The sequence below is a fragment of the Vespa crabro genome, chromosome 21, assembly GCF_910589235.1.
Source record: "Vespa crabro chromosome 21, iyVesCrab1.2, whole genome shotgun sequence".
NCBI lineage: Eukaryota > Metazoa > Arthropoda > Insecta > Hymenoptera > Vespidae > Vespa > Vespa crabro.
In genome coordinates, this window is record NC_060975.1 from 1,857,501 (window position 1) to 1,885,000 (window position 27,500).

General features: G+C 30.6%; 2 protein-coding genes and 2 long non-coding RNA genes across 12 annotated transcripts in view; 2 read left to right on the forward strand and 2 right to left on the reverse strand.

The window, feature by feature from the left end:
- The first annotated feature begins 125 nt into the window (after positions 1-125).
- LOC124431418 lies at positions 126-3,740 on the forward strand. Its single transcript, XM_046979330.1, has 5 exons — positions 126-795; positions 1,001-1,614; positions 1,968-2,220; positions 2,639-2,815; positions 3,559-3,740. Exons 1-5 carry the CDS (start codon positions 741-743, stop codon positions 3,681-3,683), a joined length of 1,224 nt encoding a protein of 407 aa, XP_046835286.1. The 5' UTR covers positions 126-740; the 3' UTR covers positions 3,684-3,740.
- A 915-nt stretch (positions 3,741-4,655) lies between these two features.
- Positions 4,656-6,573, reverse strand: LOC124431427. Its single transcript, XR_006944007.1, has 2 exons — positions 6,138-6,573; positions 4,656-4,802 (listed from the first exon to the last, which is right to left on the reverse strand). It is a non-coding gene; the product is annotated as an uncharacterized LOC124431427 (long non-coding RNA).
- Positions 6,574-6,627: 54 nt separating this feature from the next.
- The window catches only part of LOC124431422, a 69,905-nt gene continuing 49,032 nt past the window's right edge, over positions 6,628-27,500 (reverse strand). For 4 of the 9 annotated variants that reach the window (XR_006943992.1, XR_006943990.1, XR_006943993.1 and 1 more), the window contains 6 exons: positions 26,078-26,258; positions 25,054-25,934; positions 23,964-24,486; positions 23,290-23,654; positions 19,476-19,547; positions 19,087-19,224 (listed from right to left, as the gene is read on the reverse strand). This is a non-coding gene — a long non-coding RNA (uncharacterized LOC124431422). Of the gene's footprint in view, positions 6,713-7,605; positions 8,227-19,086; positions 19,225-19,475; positions 19,548-23,289; positions 23,655-23,963; positions 24,487-25,053; positions 25,935-26,077; positions 26,259-27,500 lie in introns of those variants that run through there. The other 5 variants (XR_006943997.1, XR_006943996.1, XR_006943995.1 and 2 more) reach the window with 5 other exon arrangements.
- LOC124431421 overlaps positions 18,824-27,500 on the forward strand; it is a 9,547-nt gene continuing 870 nt past the window's right edge. The window contains exon 1 of the mRNA XM_046979339.1: positions 18,824-19,145. Coding sequence (XP_046835295.1) covers positions 18,824-19,145 — 322 coding nt within the window. The remainder of the gene's footprint in view (positions 19,146-27,500) is intronic.

The window sequence follows — 27,500 nt, forward strand, 5'->3', positions numbered from 1 at the left end:
TATATATATATACACACACACACACACGCGCAGGCACGCACGAACGCATACACACACACACACACATACGTATAACTTTCTTTTACATTCCATTTATTTATTTATTTCTGTTTGATTAATCAATCGAATATATGTATTAAATCAAAATAAATTCAATAATACAATTAGAATAATTACTTATGTTCATACGGATAAATATATAAATGGATTTCTCTGTCTATCACCAATGTGAGATTAGTTTCGTTGGTAAAGCAAAGGAATTATATATAGGTTACACGATAGATATCCTATCTCTTTTAGTACGGATAAAAATATAATAGATAAACTACGAAGACATTGTTGGTCGGCAAAGATTAGTAAATCATTCTCACTATTGTCTTTATTAAATCATCAACGTGTAAGGCTTGATCAAACTAAACTTTGTTCTTTGTTTTCCTATGTATAATAATAATAATAATTCTAATTGTATTTGATATATATATATATATATATATACACCGGGAATCAACGTAACCATATATACACACACGAACACACATATCTAAAGTGTATCTACACAAATAAGAAAAGGAAAGGAAAGAAGAGAGAGAGAGAGAGGGAGAGGGAGAGAAAAGGAGAGAGAGAGAGAGAGAGAGAGAGAGAGAGAGAGAGTGATTAAATTCCAATATTTCATAAAATATATATATATATATATATATATATATATATATATACATATATATATAAAATATTGATATAACATGAAATTTCAAGTTTGGTACGCGATTCTCTTAATGGCAATCGCAATGATCAAAGGTAAGAATATTTGATGAGATTTTGTTAATTAATAATTGATAACGTTAAACGTATAATGTAAAATTTGTAAATAATTCTTTATGATATTGCAATATAATAAAGAATTATTTTCAATCGTGTTATTAAAAAATACGGCGAATTCTTCTTTTTTTGTTTTTTTTTTTTTTTCTTTTCTCTCTCTATTTAATTTAATTTTTCTTAACAGCCGAGATAGACGTAAGTAGAGATAATGTATTCGATAATAAAGATTTGGGATATATTGTGAAGAAGGAAAGTTTCGGAAATCAAGGACGTTCTTTAAATGACGACGATGACGATGATGATGATGATGATGATAAGAATTTGTCAGAAAACGAAAAATTTATTGAAATTAATGAAATTGATAAATCAATCGAAAAGCACTTCACCATCATAACCTCCAACTTGAACAGTACTGATAATAGTACTGTCAAAATTGACACCACAAGTACCGTTAAAACCACCACCTCAACTACTGTGGAAAATACTACCACAACTATTGTGAAAAATACTACCCCACCTACTGTGGAAAATACTACCACAACTATTGTGAAAAATACTACCCCACCTACTGTGGAAAATATTACCACAACTATTGTGGAAAAAACTACCTCAAGTACTGGCGAAAACACTAGCTCAACTATTGACAAAAATAATGAAAGCACATCATCAGAAATATCAGTATCAACCATTGCAAGTTTGGAGGATTATCCATATCAAGTTCATGGAGAAAAAGGAACATGTATATTGTCGAAGATGACGATTTCATTAACTGTGACGTACAACAACACAGAGATGGAGGTATTTTACATTTGATAATATAAATATATATGTGTGTGTGTATGTGTTTAATAAAAGTTAATAATAAAAAGATTATTATAATATCGTGTGAGGAATGAGAAAAATTATAAAAGAAATATAATAATATTTAACTTTTCTTTCATTTAATAATAATATAATAAATTAATGTATTTGCTTATAATTATTATTTTAATTTTTATTATTGAATTTATATAGTTTATCTTTCTTTGACACACACACATACATATGTACATATGTATAAATATATTATATATATATATATATATATATATATATATATATATATACACTTATTTATTTATTTACTTACTATATATGTTATTTTACTTTAGGCTACTAATAAAATCTTGAACCCATCGTCTTCTTATATAACGACCGATGGTTATTGCAGTGAGCCATATTCTGCTATGCAATTAACTTGGCCGTACGAAGACCTTGAATCTAAAGGAAATCTTAATTTGACAATGGCAAAAATGAACAATATTACTTTTAGCTTGAAGAAAGACGATGAAGATTCTAAATTTTCAGTTTTTCAAATACTCGTATCGATACGTTTAGATCCATTTAATTTTCCGGATGCATTAGGTCAGTCATAATTACATTATTAACGCGCTTTTTAATCGTTTATATCAATTAATCATTTTTATTTATTATTAATAATAATACCGCCGCAGTAATACAATTTTTCCCACATTCGTATAATTATTTTGTCTTTCTGTTATTAACTTTTTTTTTTCTTCATCTGCTTTTTTTCTTCCCCCCACCCCACCTCCGCCCCTACCCTTTTAAATCCTTCCTTCAGACAAATCTCTAAATAGAACTGGCAAGTGAAATCGAATCTTTTTTTTCTTTTCTTCTTTTTTTTTTCTTTTTGTATTTTTCTTTCTCTAATTCTTTCGTTTACATTCTTCTTTACGTTTATTTGTAATTTGTTGAATTTCTTCATTTTTCCTTTTTTTCTTTAGAAATTTTCTTTTTTTCTTTTTTCTTTTTTCTTTTTTAGAAGCAGACATATTGCAGACAACCGACTCGAATTTAATGTTATTTAAAGCTTCTGCTATTGATGGTAAATACAAATGCAATATTCCAATTGTTGTTAGAACAGAATCGGTTGAAATAACGTTGACCGACGTTGAATTAATAGCTTTCAATACGGATGACAATATTTCATCGAGATACGGTAAGGATGAAATTTTTATATATAATAAATTTCCTTCTTTCTCTTTTTTTTTTTTGGTCTTCCTTTTTCTTTTTCTTTTTCTTCTTCTTCTTTTTTTTTTGTTTGTCTTCGAAATATTTTCAACCACATTCGATCCGTTAATTATTAAAAAGTAATTACGAATTAATAATTATTATACATTATGAATAAATTTAATTATATATTAATAAAATTATCTCATATGTAGGAAAGTAAATATACTATATATATATATATATATATATATATATATATATATATATATATATATTATTATATATATTCTATAATAATAATTATATAATTAAATATATTTTCATGATCATTATATCATATAATATTATAAAATTATTATGATAAATATATAGATCAAAGTTTATTATAGATTATAATTTATTATAAATAATAATTATTATTATATTATACGATATAATTTTTTATTGCAAAATAATATATATCATATAATTGTAATAATAAATATTAAATATTACATGTAATATTTCAAAAATATTTAATAAAATTTTGATTAAATATCTTTCTATCTTTTATATATATATATATATATATATATATATATATATATATATATATATATATATATATATATATATAACGAGAAGGATTGTATTTAAAATAAATTTTTAAATAAAACAAAGGATAATATTTTTGAAATAAATCGAAGGATTATTTTAAACGAATAATAAATGATTGATTATTTATTTCAGAGGAGAACTGTATTCAAAATATTGATGAAACTGTGAACATAGGAAATATTGTTGGAATAATCAGTGTACTTATCATTGCTAAAATAGCTATTTGTTTCGTTGGATATATGATATGGCGACGATAAAGAAATACGATCGCTTTTATGGACATTTTTTTTTAAAAAGGGAAAATAAAAAGAAAAGAAGAAGAAAAAAATATAAAAATAAAAAAAGATCATTTTTTTGTAATATCACAGGGAGAAAGGAGAGGAGATTATTTTTAAAAGAAATTTTTAAAGGAAAAGAAAAGAAAAGAAAAGAAAAGAAAAGAAAAGAAAAGAAAAGAAAAGAGAAAAAAGAAAAAGGATGGAAGAAAAAAAAAAAGGATCACTTTCGTTTAGTTTTTTTTGAGAAAACGAAAGGGAAGAAAGAATGAAAAGAAAAAAAAGAGAGAGAGAGAGAGAGAGAGAAAAAGATACTTGTTCTATCGCAATATTTATCCTGCTGTTTCTAAATGATCATTGTTAATATAAAAATCATTATTGATACTTCTTTAATATTCCTTGCAAAATTAATATTAATTCATATTAAATATTACGTTCGTTAATTCGTCGATATTTTTTATCAATCATAAATGATAAAGTAGATATTCGTTTTAAATGATTATCGACTAATGGTAAATTAATTGTTTAAACGAATATATGAAAAATCAATGAAGGGAAAAAAAGGAATGTAGCGATTATAAAAAAAATAATCAATACGTTAATATTCATTGACAAAGGAAAGTAAAACAAAAGAGAAGAAAAAGAAAAGAAAAAGTAAAGAAAAGAAAAATACCTGCGAAGATCTCTTTCTCTATGAAAAAGAGGGAGAGAGAGAAACTAAGAGAGAGAAAGTGAGAGAGAGAAAGTGAGAGAGAGAGAGAGAGAGAGAGAAAGTGAGAGAGAGAGAGAAACGTACCTTTAAAATTTAAAGGGCATTGTAAGCTTACGTTACGTATGATTTATTTTGAAAGTTATTTTCTATTGTACGGATAGAAGCAAAACTCCGGAAAATGATTGTACAGGATTTTTACTTACGATAAAATAGGGAGGATAAAGTATTGAATAGAAGGTGAATAGCCTTTCATACTACCACCACACAACAAGTGGACCTTTTCTTTATTTTCCTTGTAAGGTGTATATATATATATGTATTCGAGCGAGGACGTGTTGATAGTTATGGTTTTTGTGGGACCACTTTACCATTAGGGACTCCTTTTATTTCTGAAATAAAAAATTTATTGTTTAATATTACGAATTATTATATATATATATATGAATGATTTATAAGATCGTTAGAGAATTATTGAACATTTATATTACATATTATTATATATTTTATATAGAACTTCAAATTTGACACTTAAGGTGTTACATAAATTGTGCTTATATTTCGTGATCTTTTTTTTGATTGTTTTGAGATCTTCTTTTTTTTTTCCCTTTTCATTCCTTCTTTTCTTTCTTTTTTTGTATTTTTTTTTCCTGTATTAAACATCACGATCATCTTAAGCCAATGTTAGTTGCAGTAAAATAAAATTATTATTGTAGAATTGTATATATGTTTTTTGTAATAATATTGCGATTTAATATTATCGAGCGTATAATTTGATTTTCATTAATCGATAGATATGATTTTAATTGATCAATCAATCAATCAATCAAATAATTGATTATGATTTTTTAATTAATTTTCTTCTTCCTTTTTTTCTTCTCTCTTGTTTCTTTTTTCTTTTTCTTTTTTTTCTTTTTTTTTTTTTTTATGAACGTGTATCTCCTCAATATCACTTTCAAATAAAATTAATATCAATTATTAATTATAAAAAATTTTTAATTTCTAAGAATGGTTATTCATTGTACGATTTCAAAATAGTTACTTAAACTTAAAGGTTACGAGAATTTATAAATCTCAGTGTGTCAAGGAGAGAAAGAGAAGGGGGCACGCGTGCGCCCTGAAGATTCGGCCACGTGGCTGTATCTATCTTCCAAGAAACGATTTGTTTCTTCTCCAAAGGTTTTGCCCTTTTCTATAAATTCCTCTCGGATTTCGGAAGTCATTTCTTTCCTTTTCTTTTCTTTTCTATTCTTCTTTTTTTTTTTTTTTTTCTTTTCGCGTTAACTTAATATGAAAGAATTTCTTTCCTTATTTTTTTTTTTTTTATTTTATTCTATTTTATTTTATTTTATTCTATCACAATGCATTAATAACGTTCATAATAAATTTTTATTCGACGAATTTTAAGAAATAAAATATATGTATCAAATATTATATACAAAATTGTACGATATATATATATATATATATATATCTAATAATGATATAAAATTATCTAACAATTATAATAAAAGAAATATATTAATGATAAGGATAATATATAAAATATTATAATACATAAACAATATATATATATAACATTTAACTGGATAAACCTTTCAATATATTTAAACAATTGATATATATATATATATATATATATATATATATATATACATATGTATGTATGTATGAATTAAAAAAAAAAAAAAGAAAAAAAGAATCAAATTTGAAAGTATGAAATTTACCATAGATAAGAAATTTCTTTAATAATAGTTATCATCTTTTCTCTATCTTGTTTTTTCTTTTTCTTTCTTCTATTTTTTTGTTTTCTTTTTTTTTTCTTCGTCTGGAGAAAGCAAGCACAGCATACAAGACGTTCTTCTTCTTCTTCTTCTTCTTCTTCTTCTTCTTCTCTCGGAAGTATGAGGGCGCAGATGGGATTGTGTTTAATGAAGTTTGGCCCGGCTTGCACCTGCCACTTTCGAGGTAGTATCTCGGACCAACGGCCGTTAGGCCGCCTCGAGCAGCCGCCAAGAAGAAATTGGCGGGAACTCAGTAAAATTACATTATAACTCTTGGATAGATCTTTGTTAATATTATTTGGCCCTTTAAAAATCCCTTTTCCTTCTTTCTTCTTCTTCTTCTTCTTCTATCTTTTTTTATTTCTTTTCTATCTTTCTTCGTTCGATCAAATATTCCTTGAACATTTTTCTTCCATTACTTTTTCTCTCTCTCATTTATTTATTTATTTATTTATTTATTTATTTATTTATTTTTTTTTTTTTAATAAACAATAACACGATCTCGCACGAATAATCAACTGAAAAGTAATTATTTTAAATATATTATTCGAACGTAATATTATTTCTCTCCATTTTTTTTTTTCTCTTGACATTTTCATTTTTATAAATATACATACATATATATATATATATATGTTAATAATTATGTTGTTATTATATATAATTATATAACTATATTATTATGTAGGTAAGTGTTGTAGTGGAAAGAGCAAACAAAAAAGAAAAAAAAAAAAAGAAAAAAAAAGAAGAAGCCGGACGATTCCACGCGTGATCAAATTTCTACCGTTTTCACTCCTCTCGCATTTTGATCGATCGTTCGAAAACACTTCCTCTTTCCTGTTTTTTTTTGTCTCTCTCTCTCTCTTTTTTTTTTTTTTATCAGATCTGAGAAATACGAGAACTTCGAGACATACGTACACCATCTCCTCCATTTTTCCCTTTTTTTTTTTTCCATCTTCTTACTCGATTTACTTCCTAAATATGTATACAGAACGTAGAGAGATATTATAAATACACATATATCTTTATATACTTTCCCTCTGATGAATTACATATAAAAAAAAAAAAAAAAGAAGAGAGAGAGAGAGAGAGAGAAAATATTATTCCCTTATAATTTATATCAACTAAAATATCTTTCTCACCGTACTTAATATCATTTATGAAGAAATATCAACAACTTTGTTTATCGTTCGAAAAGAAAACAAAAACAAACAAAAAAAAAAAAAAAATTAAATAAATGAATAAAATCACGTTTCCAATTAACATTTTCTTCATCCTTGACTTTGATCTAGCTTCTGTTATTTTTTTTTCTCTTATCAAAGTCTTAAAGATACAAGCTCGGAAGAGGAGATGATCGAATTAAAAAAAAAAAAAAAAAAAGAAAAAGAAGAAAAAAAAAAAGAAAAAAAAAATTATTTGAATCCTACGACCTCTTTATGTTAACTCCTCTCAAATTATAAAAAATGTTTGCTTTACCATTTATGGTTACTGTTTAAAATATACAAGTCTTTTCGACTAGCAAGAATCCATCGTATAAGCATTACTATTGCTGTTGTTGGTTTCAGGGTATAATAGTAATACTGGTGGTAGTACAGTAGTAGTAGTAGTAGTAGTAGTAGTAGTTCTAAAAGTCCTGAGGCCTGCCATCCGTCAAGCACCATGAAAGGTTCTGCGCTCCTGTTTGTGGCGATTTAATTACCTCCCTTGGCATCTGGCGATCCTGCCTTCCGTTGCCATGATCTTCTTTTTTCTACACTCATTCTCTCTCTCTCTCTCTCTCTCTCTCTCTCTCTCTCTCTCTCTCTCTTTGTCTCTCTCTGTTTCTCTTTCTCTCTTGCTTTCTTTTTTTCATATCCACCCACCGATGTTTACAGGGTGACCTTCGGTTTACAAACCAGCTAACCCGACGACGACAACGACGACGACGACGACGACGACGACGACTACGACAATGACGACGACGATGATGGTGGTGATGATGATGATGATGATGATGATAACGATGATAATGTTAAAAACAATATCATCTTTACTGTAAATAATAAATTGTTATTAATTATTAATTTGCAAATTACTTACAATTGATTTATATTAGAGATTGAATCGTTATAATTATTTTATAATTCTTATCTTTTTCTTTCTTTTTCTTTTTTTTTTTTTTTTTTTCTTTCTTTTCTTTTCTTTTTTTCCTTAGATCTCAACGAATGCAAATAAGATGAATCTTCTAACAGCAACAAATTAAAATATTGTATATATTTCTCTTTGATCTGATTTGAAGTGCGATTTGCATTCGCAAATGTGTATGTAAAAAGAAAGAAAGAAAGAAAGAAAGAAAGAAACAAAAAAACGAAATAAATAAAAATAAATAAATAAGTAAATAAATAACAGACAAGGTTAAAAATAATTCTCATGTGATATAAAAAAAAATTCGATGTGATTATATATATATATATATATGTATATTTTTTTTTTTTTTTTATCATAGTGATTATAAAGAAGAAATTGTGCTATTTTTTTATTTATTTGGATAATCAAAAAAAAAAGAAAAAAAAAAAAGGAAGAAAGAAAAGATTTGTGAAAAATCTCTATATATAGGACCGTTAAAAAATTCTTTCCGAGAGTTAAGAAATTTAGAAAGTAGATAAAGAAACAGAGAGAGAGAGAGAGAGAGAGAGAGAGAGAGAGAGAGAGAGAGATAAAAAGAGAATATATATATATATATATTCTCTTCTTTCTGCTCTTTCTTTTTTTTTTTTTTGTTGTCTTTTTTTGCTAAGAGCTAAGAGAGACCAGCTGTTCCACGAGCAGCACCACCACCAACCAGTACCACCCTCACAGGGATGCTTATTCGGAAGATCCTTCGGGTATTCGGCTCCTATCTGAAGGAACTATCGTTGCGGAGGAGTTTTTCAGAGGAATGAAACGAAAGGAGGTTTTAGGTAAAGGGCAGCTGGATCGAGAATGCGAGAGAATGAGAGAATTCGAAAAGATCACCCTGTCACGCCTTCCTCTAACATATTGTTCCCTGGATATACATATAGACATAAATCTGTGTGTATCTGTGTCTGTGTCTGTGTATGTGTATGTGTAAATATAGGACCTTGAAACTTGTTGGTGTTATTTAAAAAAAAAAAGAAAAAAAAGAGGAAGAGAAAGAGAGAGAAAAAAAATATACGCCCTTGCGTATATTCAATAAAATTCAATCTATAATTATATATATATATAAATATATGATTTTTTTTCTTTTTTAATTTTAATACTTAAAAAATTCTAACATCGAAATCAATTAGCGAGCGATTAAAAAAAAAAAAGAAATTATTTAAATAATAATCTTTATGTTAATATTAATAATTTTGTTATATCTATAATAACACATATAATAATATATTATAATAATATATTAATATTATCAATGTTAATGCAAATGTAAATTTTAATAATCATTAATTATTTTCAACTAATTATTATTATTATTTATATCATTATTATTATTACTTTACAAATATTAATAATAATAATAATAATAATAATAATAGTAATAATAATAATAATAATGATGATGATGATGATACTAAAGAAAAGTAAATTTTTAAAAGAGAAACAGAAGGACAACGTTCACGCATGTAACTGGCACGTGTTATTCACGTCAAAAGTTGTTTGGAACATTTTTGAAAGATTTCAAGAGCGCATCTGCATCTCCAGTAATCAAATACATATATACATATATATATATATATATATATATATATATATATATACATATATATGCCAGCTGCTGCACATAACCCATTCCCTTTCGTTCATCTCGATTGTCACTATGTGAAATACGATTGGCAGACATTTTCAAATCTCAACATTTTTTCCTACAATAATGAAAAATATTCTTTTCGTCGAATAACAATGGGACCGATCGATTGTCACTATACCATTATAGAAAATTCATGAATAGAAAAGTTTGGTAGAGCAAGGATTGATCGAAGTTAGTATTCTGACATATTCCTAAATCCTAAAAGTGTCTTTTGGAAAAAAGGAAGAAATGGAAAAAAGAAAAAGAAAAAAAAAAAGGCCGTTACTGTTTAATTTTTTTCTATTCCTTTTTACTTCTTTTTTTCTTTTTTTCTTTTTTTTTTTTTTTTTTTTCTTCTAGACAGCTTGCTAACAACGATTAAAACATTTTTATTTATTCGTACGAATTAAAATGAAAAATATGTGAATTAATAGACGCAATTCGTTCCAATCAAAATATCTATCATAGATTGTAAATACTTTCTGATTATTTGAAATATAAAATAAAATAAAATAAAAAAAAAAAAAAAAAAAAAAAAAAAAAATCGAAGTACTTTTAAATAAATAAAATAGCACATAGAAAAATGTAGCAAAATAACGCGAATTTTTTTTTTATTTTTTTTTTTTTTTTTAATTAAATTAAATTAAGTTAAAGCAACTCAAGTGAACTTTCGAAATGACGGAAAGAAAAGATTTAAAAGAAGGAAAAAGGAAAAATGATGTACAAACAGCACGTGTACTCTCGGAAGCAGATGACCACACAGGCCTGTATATACATACGTCGATATATATATATATATATATATATACATATACATTTTATGTATACATATATTATACATATACATATATATATCTATATAATATATCTGTATAATATATATATCAGATTTCTCATGTAAAAGGTGAGTTTGTTCATATGAGAGAAAAAGAGAGAGAGAGAGAGAGAGAGAGAGAGAGAGAGAGAGAGAGAGAGAGAGAGAGAGAGAGAGAGAGAAAGATTCTATTTGTTTTCAGCTATTTCTCCTCTCAATGTTTCCTCTATCCTATTATATATCTTCAAGTATCACGTGGTTATTCCCGCTGTGGCCAGCTTTGTTTTCTTTTGCCGAGTTTTAAGATATACCTGAGGAGTATATACAGGTGCTTTCAAAAACACTAATACCCCTTGTCTTCTCCCTCTATGATCTTCTTCTTTTTTTTTTTTTTTTTTTTTATCTTCTATTTCTAAAACATACAAAATTTTCTTTCTTATTATAATATTATTTCTTATATATTATAGTACATATATATATATATATATATATATGTGTGTGTGGGTGTGTATAAATGGTTTCAATGAGAATCTTTATGCATGAAATAACGATTTCGTTTAAAGTAAAGGGCAGAAAAAAAAAAGAAAAAGAAGAAAAGAAAAAAAAAGAAAAAGAAAAAGACGAATATGAGGATAGACGAGAACGACGGGCCGTCTCCTTTTCGTTTCTTTCTTCTTAGCGATGATCGTTGTCGAAGCACATGTTGCCAGGTGCTTCGACTAAAGAACGTTAACCATGTATAGTACACTATACTGTGATAGGTTTGCCGAAAAGGGTGAAGTTTTGCAATTTTCTTACCAATACACATCCTTCCTCTTTTTCCCTTTTTTTCTATCTCCACCTACTCATCTTACCCCCACTATATATTCTTCTCTATTCCTTGGATCCAATACGTATCCAGCTGGCATTCTGTTCAAAATCTTACATTTTCGTTGCAACGAAAAAGAGAAATAGAAAGAGAGAGAGAGAGAGAGAGAGAGAGAGAAAGAGAATATTTGAGAAAATAATTGATATATGGATTAGCGTTTGTTCCCTTGAAGATTAAAAAAAAAAAAAAAAGATCTCGTGACGTGGTATCGACTGTTCGTATAAAAATATCCTTTCAGAAAATATAAATTAATTTGTTTCTATGCTTAATCAACGAAAAGAAAAAAATTCATGATTTATAATTAATAATAATAATAATAATAATAATAATAATAATAATAATAATAATAATAATAATAATAATATATAATAATAATTAATAATAATAATAATAATCCATATAGATTTCCTTTTTCAATTATGTCGTACCGAAGCATGGAAAATGATCACCGAGGCACGGTTAATAATCTTCAAAAGTCGTCGGGTATTAACTACATCCTGGTGAAGAGAAGTGGGAACCCCTGCGAATCATTTTCTCCCTCTATCCTCTCTCTCTCTCTCTCTCTCTCTCTCTCTCTCTCTCACTCTCTATCTCTCTTTTTCTTTTTTTTTTTTTCTTTACTTTTTTCGGCTGATATATATCGTGACGTCAGCAAAGTGTTCCCTGGAAGGGAACACGATGTGTTGTGTTCCGGTCTCTGGTTCACTCGTTTGCCTCGAGACCGGAAACGAGAGAGAAAGAGAGAGAGAGAGAAAGATAGATAGATAGAACACACACAGTTGGGGAGAAATATGTTCCAACGAAATCCCCCATGGATGATATCGATATATATATATATATATATATATATATATATATATATTTTTTTTTTATATATATGACAAGATAATTTTTATTAACGATTATCTCTCTTTCTCTCTCTTTCTTTTTCTCTCTTTGTCTCTCTCTCTTTGTCTCTCTCTCTCTCTTTCTCTCTCTCTCAATTAAGCTGAAATAAAATATAAATTGAGGAGATTAGTTTTTAATTATTTGACATTTGAAATATATATAAAATACATAAAAATAATAAAATGTATCGACAAAATTAACAATGATATCGTATCCAAATTTAATAAAGACTAAACGATTTATAACATATTGATAATTTATCATACTTGTAGACATATTGAATGATTGATATGATTATTAATGTGATCTATCTTTTATATTGGACTTGTCAGATTATGAGGACTTCTTAACATTCAAGTGAATGATTAAGAGATAAGTGGATATCTCTACCTTTTCCCTCTCTCTCTCTCTCTCTCTATATATATATATATATATATATATATATATATATATATATATTTATTTATTTATTTATGTATATGTATATATAAGGGTACATAACAAATTTATAAATTTATAGTTTGATCCCTTTAATTACTATTACTATTAATAATAAAAATAACAAAAATATTAATAATAATATTATTATAACATTATTAATAATAATATCAATGACAATATTTTTAAATAAATTTCATTGGATGACAATTTTAAAATCATCGATTGTTACAATTCACAGAGAAAATTGTTGTTGCATTTAAGGATTCTTACAATTAGAAAAGTAAATCTAGGAAGGCAATCACAGTAAAAAAAAAAGTATACGAAGAGAAAGAGAGAAAGAGAGAGAGAGAGAGAGAAAGAGAGAGAGAGAGAGAACGTATAAAAGATAAGGATCACGTTAGGGTGTAGTGACTACGACGGTCACGGTATTCACCTGTCTCTGTGTGCGAAGAGAGTGTCGCCGCACGCGTGCTCACACACGCGACCACTTTTCTCAATAAACTCACGCAACTTTGTCTTCTCTTGCAAAAACCCCACCAGTCTCCTTCAACCCTCTCAATCAACCCTTTTTAACATTCTCCATCTTTCTTTCTCTCTTATGAGTTTCTATATACCCGCATATATCAGAGAGTATATACGACGGTTTTCTTTTCTAACGGTTAAACCCTTCTACCCCCATATACTATTGGTACGTATAACCATGATACCAACGGATATCCTTTCGTATCTATCTCAACCCCCTTCCTTTTTTTTCTTTTTTTTTTTTTTTTTGCAAACTATCCCTTCCTCGTTCTCCATTATCCTTTCGATAAGATTTTTACGCATACACGAGAATGCGACTTATTCGATGTATTCTTCTTCGTTCTTCTTTGTTTTTTTCCTTTTCCTTGCCAATGTTTTTCTTTTCCTTCCTTTTTTATCACTTTCGTTTGTTTGTTCCTCTTTTTTTTTCTTTTTCTTTTTTTTTTTTTTTTTTATCACACTTGACGATAATCAATACGAAAATTACTAATTGGTCGAATTTTTGTGGACGAAAAAAACGTGACCTTGATCAAAACATCCCCACCATACCAATGGCTTTCACGTTCAATGGCTTTTCATCCCTTTGAGAAAAACGAAGTAACTCTTCGTTATTTCTCCCTTTCTATCTCTATCTCTCTCTCTCTCTCTCTTTCTATCTATTTACCTTTCCGATTTCGTGATACAAGAAATCAAATCGAAGAGGAGCCTAGATCTTCTCTTCCTCGTCTTCCTCTCTCTCTCTCTCTCTCTTTCTCTATCTATTTTTTTCTTCTTTTTCTTCTTGTCTTTATTTTTTTTCTTCATTTTTTTTTTTTTTTGAAAGATCGAGCTCACAGATAGACTGTTAAGACCCGAGAGCTTCGAAGGTCTCTCTTGGAATAATCTCGATGCTCACAAGATTATGTACAAGAGAAGAGAGAGAGAGAGAGAGAGAGAGAGAGAGAGAGAGAGAGAGAGAGAGAGAGAGAGAGAGAGACAGAAAGTTACACGAAGGACGGCAATAAAAGTAAATCAGTGCCTGGCAACACACATACGGTAAGCGTAGAGAGCTAAAAGACACTCGTCGTAGCACCATAATTGGTCCCCGTTTTTCGTGGCCGCTTAATGTCAGGCTACATCCCAGTTTCTCTCTCTCTCTCTCACTCTCTCTCTCTCTCTCTCTATCTCTCTGTCTTTCTTTTGATGCGTTCTGGGCACCTGCTACCGCGATTTAATCGAGCAGCCCTTGGCAAGATACGATCGAGCGGAAAACGCGAAGCGATGATTCGGTGTGGTAGTTGCTATCTCTCTTTCTCTCTCTCTCTCTCTCTCTCTCTTACTCTTACTTTTACTTTTCTCTTTCTCTATCTATCTATCTTGACTCCCTCCCTCTCTCTCTCTCTCTCTCTCTCTCTATATATATATATATATATATATATATATATATATATATATATATATATATACATTTCTATCCTTTTCTCTGTTTCTTTCTTTCTATCTCTTTCTTTCTGCCATCACATTTTGCCGAGCTAGGAAGATCGATGCTTGAAAGACTCAGAGAAGGGCAATTTTCTGCTTGAAACTCGTTCCTAGTGTCTTCTCTCTCTTTCTTTCTCTCAATCACTCTGTCTCTCTCTCTCTCATGCACGCACGCACGCACGCACGCAAGCAAGCAAAAGCAAGCCCAGGCATATACGCACATTGTGAATCCCTTTCCACCTGCCAAGAGAAAATTGCTTTTATAGTTTGTACGAATAAAATGATTGACTTGAAAATTATCATATGGCGATATAACCTTTGACGTTTTATTTTCTAAACGAATGTTTTTTTTTTTCTTTTTTTTTTTCTTTTTTTTTTTTCCTATCGATACGATCTAAATCGACGATAATAACTATAATGTGAAAATAAATCATCGAACGATTCTTCTGGCCAATTACAAGTGATAAATAATATCGTTTGAATTTTCATTTGCGATTTAACGAGATGCAGAATTTCCTTCTCTCTCTCTCTCTCTCTCTCTCTCTCTCTCTCTCTCTCTCTCTCTCTCTCTCACACTGTCTCCTTTCTCTTTGTTGATGGTATTTTCGTATACGATTTCTTGATGGTTTGAATGATTTTAGATCTTTTTTTTTTTTTCTTTTTTCCTTAATGATTATTAATAATTTTGATCTATGTGTTTTGTAATTTCAATAATCATCAAGCACGACCGATTACAATGATATGTATTATCGTTAGAATTTTCAATTACTATCGACAGGATCCAGAATTTTTCTTTTATATATATATATATATATATATATATATTTTTTGTTTATGATTATTTATAAATGATTTAGATTTACATGTGAAAAAAAAAAGAAAAAAGAAGGTGAAGATATTCAAGACCAAATCGAATTGATAGAAACTGCGAGAAGAAAGATCATTTGGAATTTTTATAATGATTAAAAAAAAAAAAAAAAAAAAAAGAAAGAAAGAAAGAAAGAAAAAAAAAATATACAACGGATATGATCAAATAGATCCTAATAATAACGTTTAAAATACAATGGACATTATATTGACTAAGGTCTCAAAGAGGAGATAATAAACTTAAGCTAATGCGTCCGAATGAATCATCACAATTGCATCATCAATGACTTCGCGATTAGATCTAAAACGTAATAAAAAATAATCAATCCGTCTGATTTTATACGTATCAATGAATTATTATTATTATTCACATTTTAATACACAATTAAATTTTAAACGAACAAATTAGATGGAGCCTTTTAATCGTATGACTAAGTATTATAAAAACTTGATTGAGATTTTGTAAGAGAGATAACAAGATCAAACAAACGTCTTAAGAAATAATCATGATCATCATCATCATCATCATCATCATCATCATCATCATCGTCGTCGTCGTCGTCGTCGTCGTCGTCGTCGTCGTCGTCGTCGTCGTCGTCGTCGTCGTTCTCCACAATTCGATCGATTCAATTTTCTAAAGCTAATATGTAAATTTAATTTAATATCAATCAAATGTTAATGAACATCATGTCCCATGGATAACGATCATCACAAGAAAAGAAAAAAAAGAAAAAAAAAAAAAGGATAAAAAATAAATAAATCCGAAGAGTATTTTTTAATATCAAAGAAAAAGAAAAAAAAAAAAACCAGATAAAAGTACAAGAAGAAGAAGTAAAAGTAAGAAAAAGAAGAAATGATTATCACCGAGCATCCCTGAACATTGGCAAAACGTTTAACACGCGGGCTACGTTGCTCTTCGTGATCGCTCTATACGTCGTGCTACTTAGAAAAAGAAATAAAAGGTAGGCTTTATGGCGCGAGCCTCTTCCCTTGTATACCCTCGAACGAAATCGCTTAGCATAATCCGTTGGAGCCACTGTATGAGAAAGACGGAGATACAAGAAAAAAAAGTTTTCTTATGTGTGTATGTGTGTGTGTGTGAGAGAGAGAGAGACACATACACACACACAGAGAGACATACACACCCACACATAAACATATCTACAGAACGTCTAAATAAGAGAAAGAGAGAGGGAGAATGAAAAAACGTGGCCTACAGAGTCCAACAAAGTGTGTAAAGAAGAGAGGGAGAGAGAGAGAGAGAGAGAGAGAGAGATAGCTTTATAGCCGTTAGTAATAAGTAAGAAAAGGATAGAAAATCGCGCGCCATTTTTACCGCGCAACCAATCCCGCGCACCAATCAGATTTGAATTCACCGATATGGAAGCGGTAGAGAGAGAAGGGCGCCGTGGCGGCCCTCGTGGGTTCTTCTCTCCTCCTCAGTCCTTTTCACTGCTACCTAACGACGAACCTGAAATCCCGCCACCATCTCTAACTATCACAAACAAACCGTAGAAAGAGACACGTACGATGATCACGATTACCAACACCAGTATCACGTCATTACCAACATCATCGTCGCCATCGTCATCGTCGTTCGCTATACCACCATCACTACTATAATACTAACACCATCATCATCATCGTCATCGTCATCGTCATCATCGCACCACCACTATTACCACTACCACCGTATCACCATCACCTCTTCTTCCTCCTCCTCCTCCTCCTCCTCCTATAGTCCTACCTACTCCTACCTACTCCTCCAACGTATACTTACGTATACAGTGTACCACTACCGCCGAAGAAGACATACACCGCGCCCCCTCTCACTCAACCATCTAACCAAAGAAGAGTTTAGCCCAGAACGTCTCTGAGTTTCTTTTACGAACGAGAAGGCAGAACGAGTCCGACCGTCGTACGGTACAGACCTCGCGAGTAATATTCATTTATACTTTCTATCTATCCGCGAATTATTCTCTAAAAAAATATATGTATATATATATATATATATGATTATTTTCTAAACTTCTTCACTTCTTCTTTTTCTTCTTTGAAAGGAGAGAAAGAAAGAGAGAGAGAGAGAAAGGGAGAAAGAGTGGGAGGATCACAAAATTTTGAAAGAAAGAAAATAAGGAACATAGTGATTTTTGATAGAAGAAAAGGAGGAACGAGACGAGGAAGAAGATAACGATATCTTCGAAGAAAAAACAGAGAGAAAGAGAGAGAGAGAGAGAGAGAGAGAGAGGATTCTTCGATTAAATTAAAAGAACAATCATTCGATGTGATAAAATAAAAAAAAAAAAAAAAAAGAAAGAGAGAAGAAGATCGTGATATATATATACGAAGGTGGGGAAAAAAAAGGTGTTTATAGATCGTAAGTAGATCTTGATTATTCGAATGAATTTAAGGAGATAATAAAAGGTATAAATGAATATATAGTGCCGACGGATGAGAAAGTAAAAGAGAAAGTAGAAGATCTGATATATAAAAAGAAATTTTTTTATTAAATCGAAAAGATAAAGAAGATAGTGTATATTGAAGAAGGAAAGAAAAAAGATATATATATATATATATAGAGTGTGTGTGAGAAAGAGAGAGGGAGACAGAGACAGAGACAGAAAGAAAGAGAAAGAGAGAGAAGCAAAAGTGCGCGGGAAAAGTTGCAAGCTGCCATTTTGGTTGTAGTCAAAGAGTAAGTCGTATATACCGAAATCGTGGATCAAATAAGAAAAAATCATTCGGATAAGGTGAGTCCTCGGGCTCATAATCGGGGATCTCATAAACATCGACGAATAATTTCGTCATCGTCATCGTCGTCGTCATCTTCGTCTTCGTCGTCGTCGTCGTCGTCGTCGTCGTCGTCGTCGTCATTGTCATCGCTGAGATCGTCGTCAACATCAGCGTCTATCTCACTCTCGTCGTTTCATCGACGACGAGAGCTCGCGCTCGGACAAGTGAAAATAAAAGAAGGGGACGAGATGCTGGCTACATCGATTTGTCGTGAGGTGCACTTCACTGTGTTACCACAAAGTAATAAGACGATGAACGCCGCTGCCGCCGCCGCCGCAGCAGCAGCCGCAACCACATCTCGTGTTTCACGTTGCTTATTTGGATCACCGAATTCACGAGAAACCGCCGATATGCTTCAAGAGGCTCTTGATAACGAAAGAAAGAGTTTCACTAGGCGATGGGGCGTAGATCCATGTTCTGAAAATAAAGAAAATGATTGCCGATGGAAATTCCACGAACAAAATACGAAGAAACGATCCAGCCCATATTCCAAGCAGACCAATATTCACGGTATGTGTTTTTTCTTTTTCTTTTTCTAATTTTTTCCTTCCTCATCTTCTTCTTCCTTTTTCTCTCTCTCCTCGATTATCTAAATCATGTATTTGAATTTTATATACATATATGTGTATGTATGTGTACATATATATATATATATATATATATATATATATATATATATATATATATATATGAAAACGTGGATAGGTTGCTTATCTAAAACACGTATTTAGATTATATATATGTGTGTGTGTGTGTGTTTGTGTGATAGGAAGTCTATCCATGAAAACGTGGATGGACTTCCGGGTGAAATCAAATTTGGCGGGAAATGGATATCTTTACCTGTTATTATTGGACCTGCTCGCCTTAATTTCTTTTTACAACGATCGATCATATCCGAAAGATTTCGATGATCTAAGACAAAAAAAAGAAAAAAAAAGAAAATTAATACGATTGAAAACACGACAATTTTTGTAATGCTATCGAGGACATTTTTCTTCTCTATCTCTCTCTCTTTTTTTTTTTTACCTTCGTAACATTTTATGACTCCCGCCAAAGTCGATCTCTACGCAATTCCGTCGTATTTTCTTTTTTTTCTTTTTTCAAAATTTTTCATCCTATCATTCTTTACCCTTTTTATCGACCTGCTAATGGATTATCCATCTTGATCGATACGGAACATTACACAGATACTTTAATCTTGTTCTCTTGAAGGAAAAAAAAAGAAAAACAGAAAAAAAAATAAAAAAAGGTTCACAGTGCTTAGAATGAAAGATTTTGAACTAAAACGGTGGACGCGACTAGCTGACGCAGGCTAATGGAGGACAAGCGTGTCCAAATTTTATCTTGGGACAAACATCTCCTTTTCCTTTCTACTATATATATATATATATATATATATATATATATATATATATAAGTATGGATTTTCCAAAATTTTCTTAAGTCAAACGTTTAAACAATTCTACTGGCAATTCTCCCTATTCAACTTCTAGCTACTCGTTTCATTTCATGATTAAGAAGAAAGAAAAAAAGAAAAAAGAAAGAAGAAAGAAGAAAAAGAATATCTTCTCTCTTCCAATAAATATTTATCCTCTCTCTCTCTCTCTCTCACTCTCTTTCTTTCTCTGTATCTCTCACTCTCTCTGTCTCTCTTTCTTTTTTAATATCAACGAATGATATCAACGATAAAACGAGACTCGGCCATCAGCAATCATACATATTCTGAGTATGACGCAAAAGAGAATGTCTCGGAAGGAAAAAAAAAGAGAGAGAGAGAGAGAAAGAGAGAGTGAGAAAAGAAAGAAAGAATGAAAGAATGAAAGAAAAGAAAAAAAAAAGAAAAAGAAGAAAAGGAAATAAAACTAGACATTTATTTAGCGAGCCATCCGTTCCATCATCGCTTTGAGATGCCTTAACAGCCAATCATATCATTAATTTCTACTTATCATTCCCTGGAACATATCTTACTTCAATGTAACGCAATCATTCCAATTGTTGATTTCGTTGGCATATTAATTAACAAAAAAAAAAAAAAAAAAAAAAAAAAAAAAAAAAAAAAATAAAAAAGAAAGAGAAAAAAGCAATAAATAAATAAATAAATAATGGTAAAAAGAATGACGAAATTTATAAGGACGTAAGCTTCTCTTAATGGGAACGAAATATAATTTTTTGGCGGGAAATGAAACGCCGCTGGTTCTCATGCGAGCCAAGAGCAAAAGAAAGAGAAAGAAAAAAGGAAAAAAAAAGAACAGAAAGAAAGACAGAAAAAGGAAAAGGGATTTTTTTTCTTTTTTTTTTCTTTTTTTTCTTTTTTTTTTTTTTTTTACTACGCCAGGTATAAACACAGCCACAGCCAGACGTGTCTAGAACGTTCCATCACTTTAAGATCTTAACAGCCAATCATATTTTAGCCATCTATTTATTCCCCTTAGAAAAAAAAGAAAAAGAATAAAAGAAAAAAAAATCACTCCGGTGTAGGACAATTGATTTTCAATTATAACGATTAACTTCAATTATTAATTTGGAAATTATTGATTGATCAAATTTAAGAAAAAGATGAAGCAAAAGAAAGGAAAAAAGAGAAAAAATAACTATATATATATATATATATATATATTTCTAATTTAATAAAAAATAAAATGATAAAATTGTTGTTAAGAGAGAGAGAGAAGTCTCGTGGCGGGAAGAGCGTGTCTCGTGGTAACATTTTGGCGGGAAACGAAATGCCGCTGCTTCGTGCGAGGAAGCAAGACAGAGAGAGCATGAGAGAGTGAGAGAGAGAGAGAGAGAGAGAGAGAGTGGGAAAGGGAGAAGAGGGAGAGGAGGAGGAGGAGGAGGAAGAAGGACGCGCAGGCGCAGGCCGGTCGCGTGGCTCTCCGACCTGTTTTCTTATTCTTGCCTCGCACTCCTCTTTGTCTCTTCCGCCTTCCCTTCTTCACTCTCCGCCAGTTCTTTTACTACTACTACTACTAATACTACTATACTACTACTTCTACTACTTCTACTACTATTGATGTCCGTTCCTTTTCATCTCTTTGGCTTCTCGTCTTACGCCAAGGGATATATATACTTCTTTCTTCCTCTACACTCTTCTAAAAACATCAGCAGCATCAGCAGCATCAACAACATCAAGCATCATAACATAATGATGATGATGATGATGATAATGATGATAATGATCATCATCATTATAATCGTCGTCGTTGTCGTTGTCGTTGTCGTTGTCGTTTCGAAACTTTTCTGGAGTTCAAATCTTTCGTCAACTCAGTCTGACACCATTATTGTTTCTTGTCTTTCTTTCTTTCTTTTTCTTTGCTTCTACTTCTACTTCGTTTCATTCCACGCGGTATTTAATCTCATCAGATCATATATATATATATATATATATATATATATATATATATATATATATATATATATATATATATATATATATATTTATTATTTTCAGCTAATTAGAACGTTCGGAACGTTTTGTCTTATTTCTTTTTTTTTTTTTCTTTCTGTCTCTCTCTTTTCTTTCATGCATTCACAGATAATTTAATAATATATCGTCAGCCATTAAAACGATGAGGATAATTAGTGAAATATACTTTTCTTTTTTTTTACGATTGACTCTATACATGTATGATCTATACACAGATAAAAAGAATTGAAATAGTATTATTAAAAAAGTAATAGCTTTCACATACTGATACATTTATAAATATATACATAAGTATATATAATGGAAACAAAAGTAAAATAATCAAATGAAAGTATAACTATAAGAATATAAAATTGTCAAGGGTACTTTAATTTTATCTACATAATAATACTAACCCCCTACGTTTCCCCCCCACCCCACCCCCCCCACTCCAACCCATATAGATACATTACGTATTAAAAAAAAAAAAAAAAAAAAAAAAAAAAAAAAAAAAGGAAGAAAAAAAATGGACACGATTGGATCGTGAGAAATATTTCTTTCTCGTTGTTTACGAATAATAAAATGATGAACGTTTAGGGTTAGACAAGAAGAAAAAGAGTTTGAGAGAGAAGGAGATAGAAAAAGAGAAAAGGAGCACAGCTTGCGAGAAAGTTTTGTAATGGAATGAGATGTGTGGCGGTAGGCGAACGTTCGAGAGATAAAAGAAACGCATGAAATAGTTCGTCGAATGAATCACGCTCTCATTCTCCCTCGTTCTCTCTCTCTCTCTCTCTCTTTCTCTCTCTCTTATATGAGTCATGTATACCCATGGGTGGGCGATGTGAAATACATACCTGAAGGAACTCACTCTTTCTTTCTCTCTCCCTCTCATTCTCTCACTCTCTCACTCGTTCACTCACTCATCTCTCTTCGAAAATGACTCATCGAAGGGCCCCAGTTTCCAAGGAGTAAAACGAACTTACTATCGCATTCCTTGAATACTTTCGGTGCCTGGAGAAAAGAGATCCCTTTGGACTTTCTGCACGTGTACCGTTCACACGCTTTCATGCAAGACGAGATATTATTATTACCACCTCCTTTCCTAACCCCCACCCAATGGCTCGCAACAGTTCAACCAAAAAGAAAGAAAGAAAGAACAAGAAAACTAGAAAAGAAAAAAATAGTCTTTCCCCTTCCTCTCCATCTTCTTCTTATTCTTTTTTTTTCTGCATTTAATCCTTTCCTTACTTCTTTTCCTTCTTCTTCTTCTTCTTCTTCTTTCTTTTTCTTCCTTTTTTTCTAACATACTCATCAAGAGATACTAAACATTCCAATGGCAAAAACCATCAGCAGGAATTCCACAGTCGGTTACCAATTTGTTTCTTCTTCTTCTTCTTCTTCTTCTTCTTCTTCTTCTTTATTTCCTTCTTCTTCCTTTTTGTTCTTTTTCTTTCTTCTTCTTCTTCTTTTTTTTTTCCACTTCTTTTGTCCCTCCTCCACGTTGCATTTTTTTTCTCTCTCTTTCCTCCTTCTCTCCTTACTTTCAAGATTTCTCTTATTGTTAATCAAGTGTGGCAAGACGACGACGTTGTGTCTGGTGAATAATCATCATACTAAAAAAAAAAAAAAAAGAAAGAAATAAAATAAAAATAAAAAACGAGATAAAAGGAAGAAAAAGAAAAGAAAAAAGATTGAGAGAGAGAGAGAGAGAGAGAGAGAGAGAGAAGAGAAAAAAAAACAGTGTCGTTGTTATTCCCTTTAGCAATCGCAAACTCGACGAAGCGAGACGACAACGACACATACGTGAATGCATACATGCATATGCACTTATTCAACCCGTTCGTTTTTCCTTCTCTATCCTATCCCTATCCCTTCCGTGCCCTTCTCTCTTTCTCTTTCTCTTTCTCTATCCTAAGACACACCTGTTACGCTCTCTACGTTAGATATGCTCGAGGTGGCAGTAACAACAACACAGCAACAGCAACAGCAACAGAGTATACAAGAGTACCGGTACGACGACTCGAACCTCTTTTTCCCACGATTAAATCAGGTCCGCGAGAACACGCGATATAGAGTATTATATATATATATATATATATATATATATATATATATATATATATACATCATACACACACATATATATATATTATATATATGTATACTGTGCACAACCGGCACTATACAGGGACCTTACGAAGGTCGTACACCATCTGTTCTCTTTCCTCGCAAGTGTTTCCGCATCGAACTCCTCCTCCACCCACCCTCTGCCCCAGCCCACTCTATCTCCACCCACTCCCTCCCTCGTTCTTCTCCTCGTTCTTCTCCTCCTCTTCCTCCTCCTCCTCCTCATTCACTCCCACTCGTTAAACTTTGTTACAGGGCTTAAATGTCGTTTAATTTTCTTTCTCCCTTACTAATGCTCCTTCAATCGGTTCGTCTTAACTATAACAATATAATAAAAAAGAAAATCATTGAAACATTTGATTGTCTTTGTTCTTTGATAAATCAAATTGATTTATTATATAATAATAATAATAGATAGAGATGATTGTTTTTAATTTGTTCATTAAAAATTCTTTTAATTATTTTCATAGAAAATTAACGTTGATTATTTTTTAATTTGTTATATTAATAATATTATATATTAACAGATATATTTATTTAATAAAAATAAAGAATACAAAAACCAATTGAACTCGTATCGTCAATTTTGATAATAAAGATCGTCTAATTCAGGTCAATAATAAAAGAAAAACAAAAATAAAAAATCGAAAACAGAAAAAAAGAAAGTAAGAAAATGGATAAATAAAAATCTTTTGTTAGGATAAAAAAGAAAACTAGGACGTAAGATTCTATGTATGTAGAAATCTCATAGGATTTACAGAGAGATAAAGTGCAAAGGAAAAAAAGAAAGAAAGAAAGAAAGAAAGAAAAAAAGGAAGGAAGGAAGAAAAGAAAAGAATGAATAGAAGAGAATTTATATAGTGAAAGAAAAATAAAGCAAGAGACCTGATCTTCTGGTGTGCTCTTCCTTTTCTATATAAGAATCCTATGGTGAAAATCCGTCGTTTCGATGAAAAAACATGTAGGAGGACTTAGACATGTTTTATATATATATATATATATATAAAATCTTTCTCCCATTTTATATCTTCATGTAAGAGATTTAGGGAACAAAGAGAAATCTAGATCTTTGTGGTGGGATATCTCTTATGGGGACCAAAGTATACGGACAGGTAGAGAATACGATCGTCATAGTCTTCTTCTTCTTCGTTTACTACTTCAGGAAAGTTTTCAAGTAATGGAATCTCATGCTCAACCAAGGAAACAGATGTTGACAGATGAAATCCTGCTCAGAATTTTCTCTCTCTCTCTCTCTCTCTCTCTCTTTCTTTCTATCTATCTACCTCACTGTAAAGTAAAAAAGAAATAAGGGAACTTCAGTAATATAACCACTGAGAAAGACTTCGGTTTTGCGAACGCCATATGGTGGGCCAATGCTAAAAGAGAAAGAACAGATTTAGCCAGAGGAGGAGGAGGAGGAGGAGGAGGAGGAGGAGGAGGAGGATTGACGATCTTACCAAACATATGCCAGTTTACTAACGAACATTCCTTTTTATCACGTACCCATTCAACATTTTCATGTTCATTCAGGAAAAGGAAAAAAAAATCAAATTTCATTTGATTAAATTCTTTTCTTTCTTTTTTCTTTTTTTTTTTTTTTTTTGACTATATCGTTTTCAACATTCTCTCTAGGGTTTTTTAATCCCCCTCCCATTTATTATTATTTTTTTTTTTTTTCTTTTCAATTTCAATTTCAACGTACAAGGGAAAAGTTGGTACGATAAAATGGTACTAGAAAGTTTCCAAAACGATTCCACGAAATGTCCCTAGAAAAGTGTAAAAAAAAAAAATAATCTATTGTGATCTTTTTTTTTTTTATATATATATATATATATACCAAGTTCAAACTTTACGAATTGGATTTGTTTATCGTAAAATTAATAATAAAATTAACAAAATTTGTACGAACCTTTCTTTTTTTTTTTTTTTCTAAATCATCTTGTAGGAAATCTTTCATTTCTATTTTCTTTTTTTTTTTTTTTTTTTTTTATTCCATCCTGTACTTACGATCTTCAACGTCTTAGGGTAGGAAATCAATTTTCGTCATCATTATGGTGTACGAACTTTTCATTCTATCATCCAGTTTGTTTCTGTAACAAAAAAAAAAAAAGGTAAAGGAGATAAAGAGAGAGGAAAAAAAAAAGAAACGATTTAGATTCGAATAGAGATAAAAAAGGGATGGACAAGTATCTAAAAAAAAAAAAAAAAAAAAAAAAAAAAAAAAAAAAAAAAAAAAAAAAAAAAAAAAAAAAAAAAAAAAACAAAAAAAGAAAGACAAAAAAATTGTTTTCTTTTCTCTCCAAACGTTTTCTTTCTTTCTCCCTTTATTTTTTCCTCTCGGGGATGATTTCAACAATTTAATGAGTTCAACGTACGTACGTGTCACATATATCACCTGTCTGTCTCGGTGGATATAACGAGAGGTATATAAAGTAAAGAAGAAAAGCAAGAGAAAAGAAAAAGAGAGGGGAAAAAAGAAAGAAAGAATGAAAAGAAAAAAAAGGGGAGGGGGGGAAGAGGGAGAAAAGAAGAAATGGAAGGTGCAAAGGGCGAGTCTTCAGGTGTTCTACCTGTGATCTGATGAAGAATGTGGGTGCGTGTATACGCATACACGTATGTGTGTGTGTGCGCGTGCGTTAGAATGAAAGAGAGAAAACACATTAAAGACTATGTTTTGTATTCCGGCCAAATCTCCCCAATACTAACACCAACACCAATATTATTTACTTATAGCTTTCGTTGACTATTTCGAAGATCCATTGTTGTGAAAATTTTATGTTTCTTCTTCTTTTTCATTGTAGTATATATGCATACATGTACGTACGTATATATGTGTGTGTGTGTGTGTGTATGTACATACTATATATATATATATAAATGTATATGCCATCTCATGACAATCTCGATACACACAGGTTAATGTGTATGCTAACGTAATAAGGTGTCCCTGATGTGTCGACAAAAGGGATAGGGCCGAAGAACCCCCTAAGGGTTTGCCAAGAAGACACCTACGAGATATACTTGTTACTCGAACGGAACCTTTTTTTCTCTCCCTTTCTTTCTTTCTTTTCTTTTTTTTTTTTTCTTGTCTTTTCTTTTTCTTCCTTTTTTTTCCTTTTCATGCATCCATATATACTTGCATACTTCTTCTCTTTCTTTCTTTTTCTTCCTTTTTTTTTTTTTTTACCAGACAACTTTTCTTCTTTCTATGAAAGTACGAATGATCATCAAGTGAAATTGTTTAATTGTATGCAATTTATTTATTTATTTATTTATTTATTTTTTGTTTTTTTCTTCTTTTGTTTGTTTTTTTTTTTTTTTTTTTTAATCTT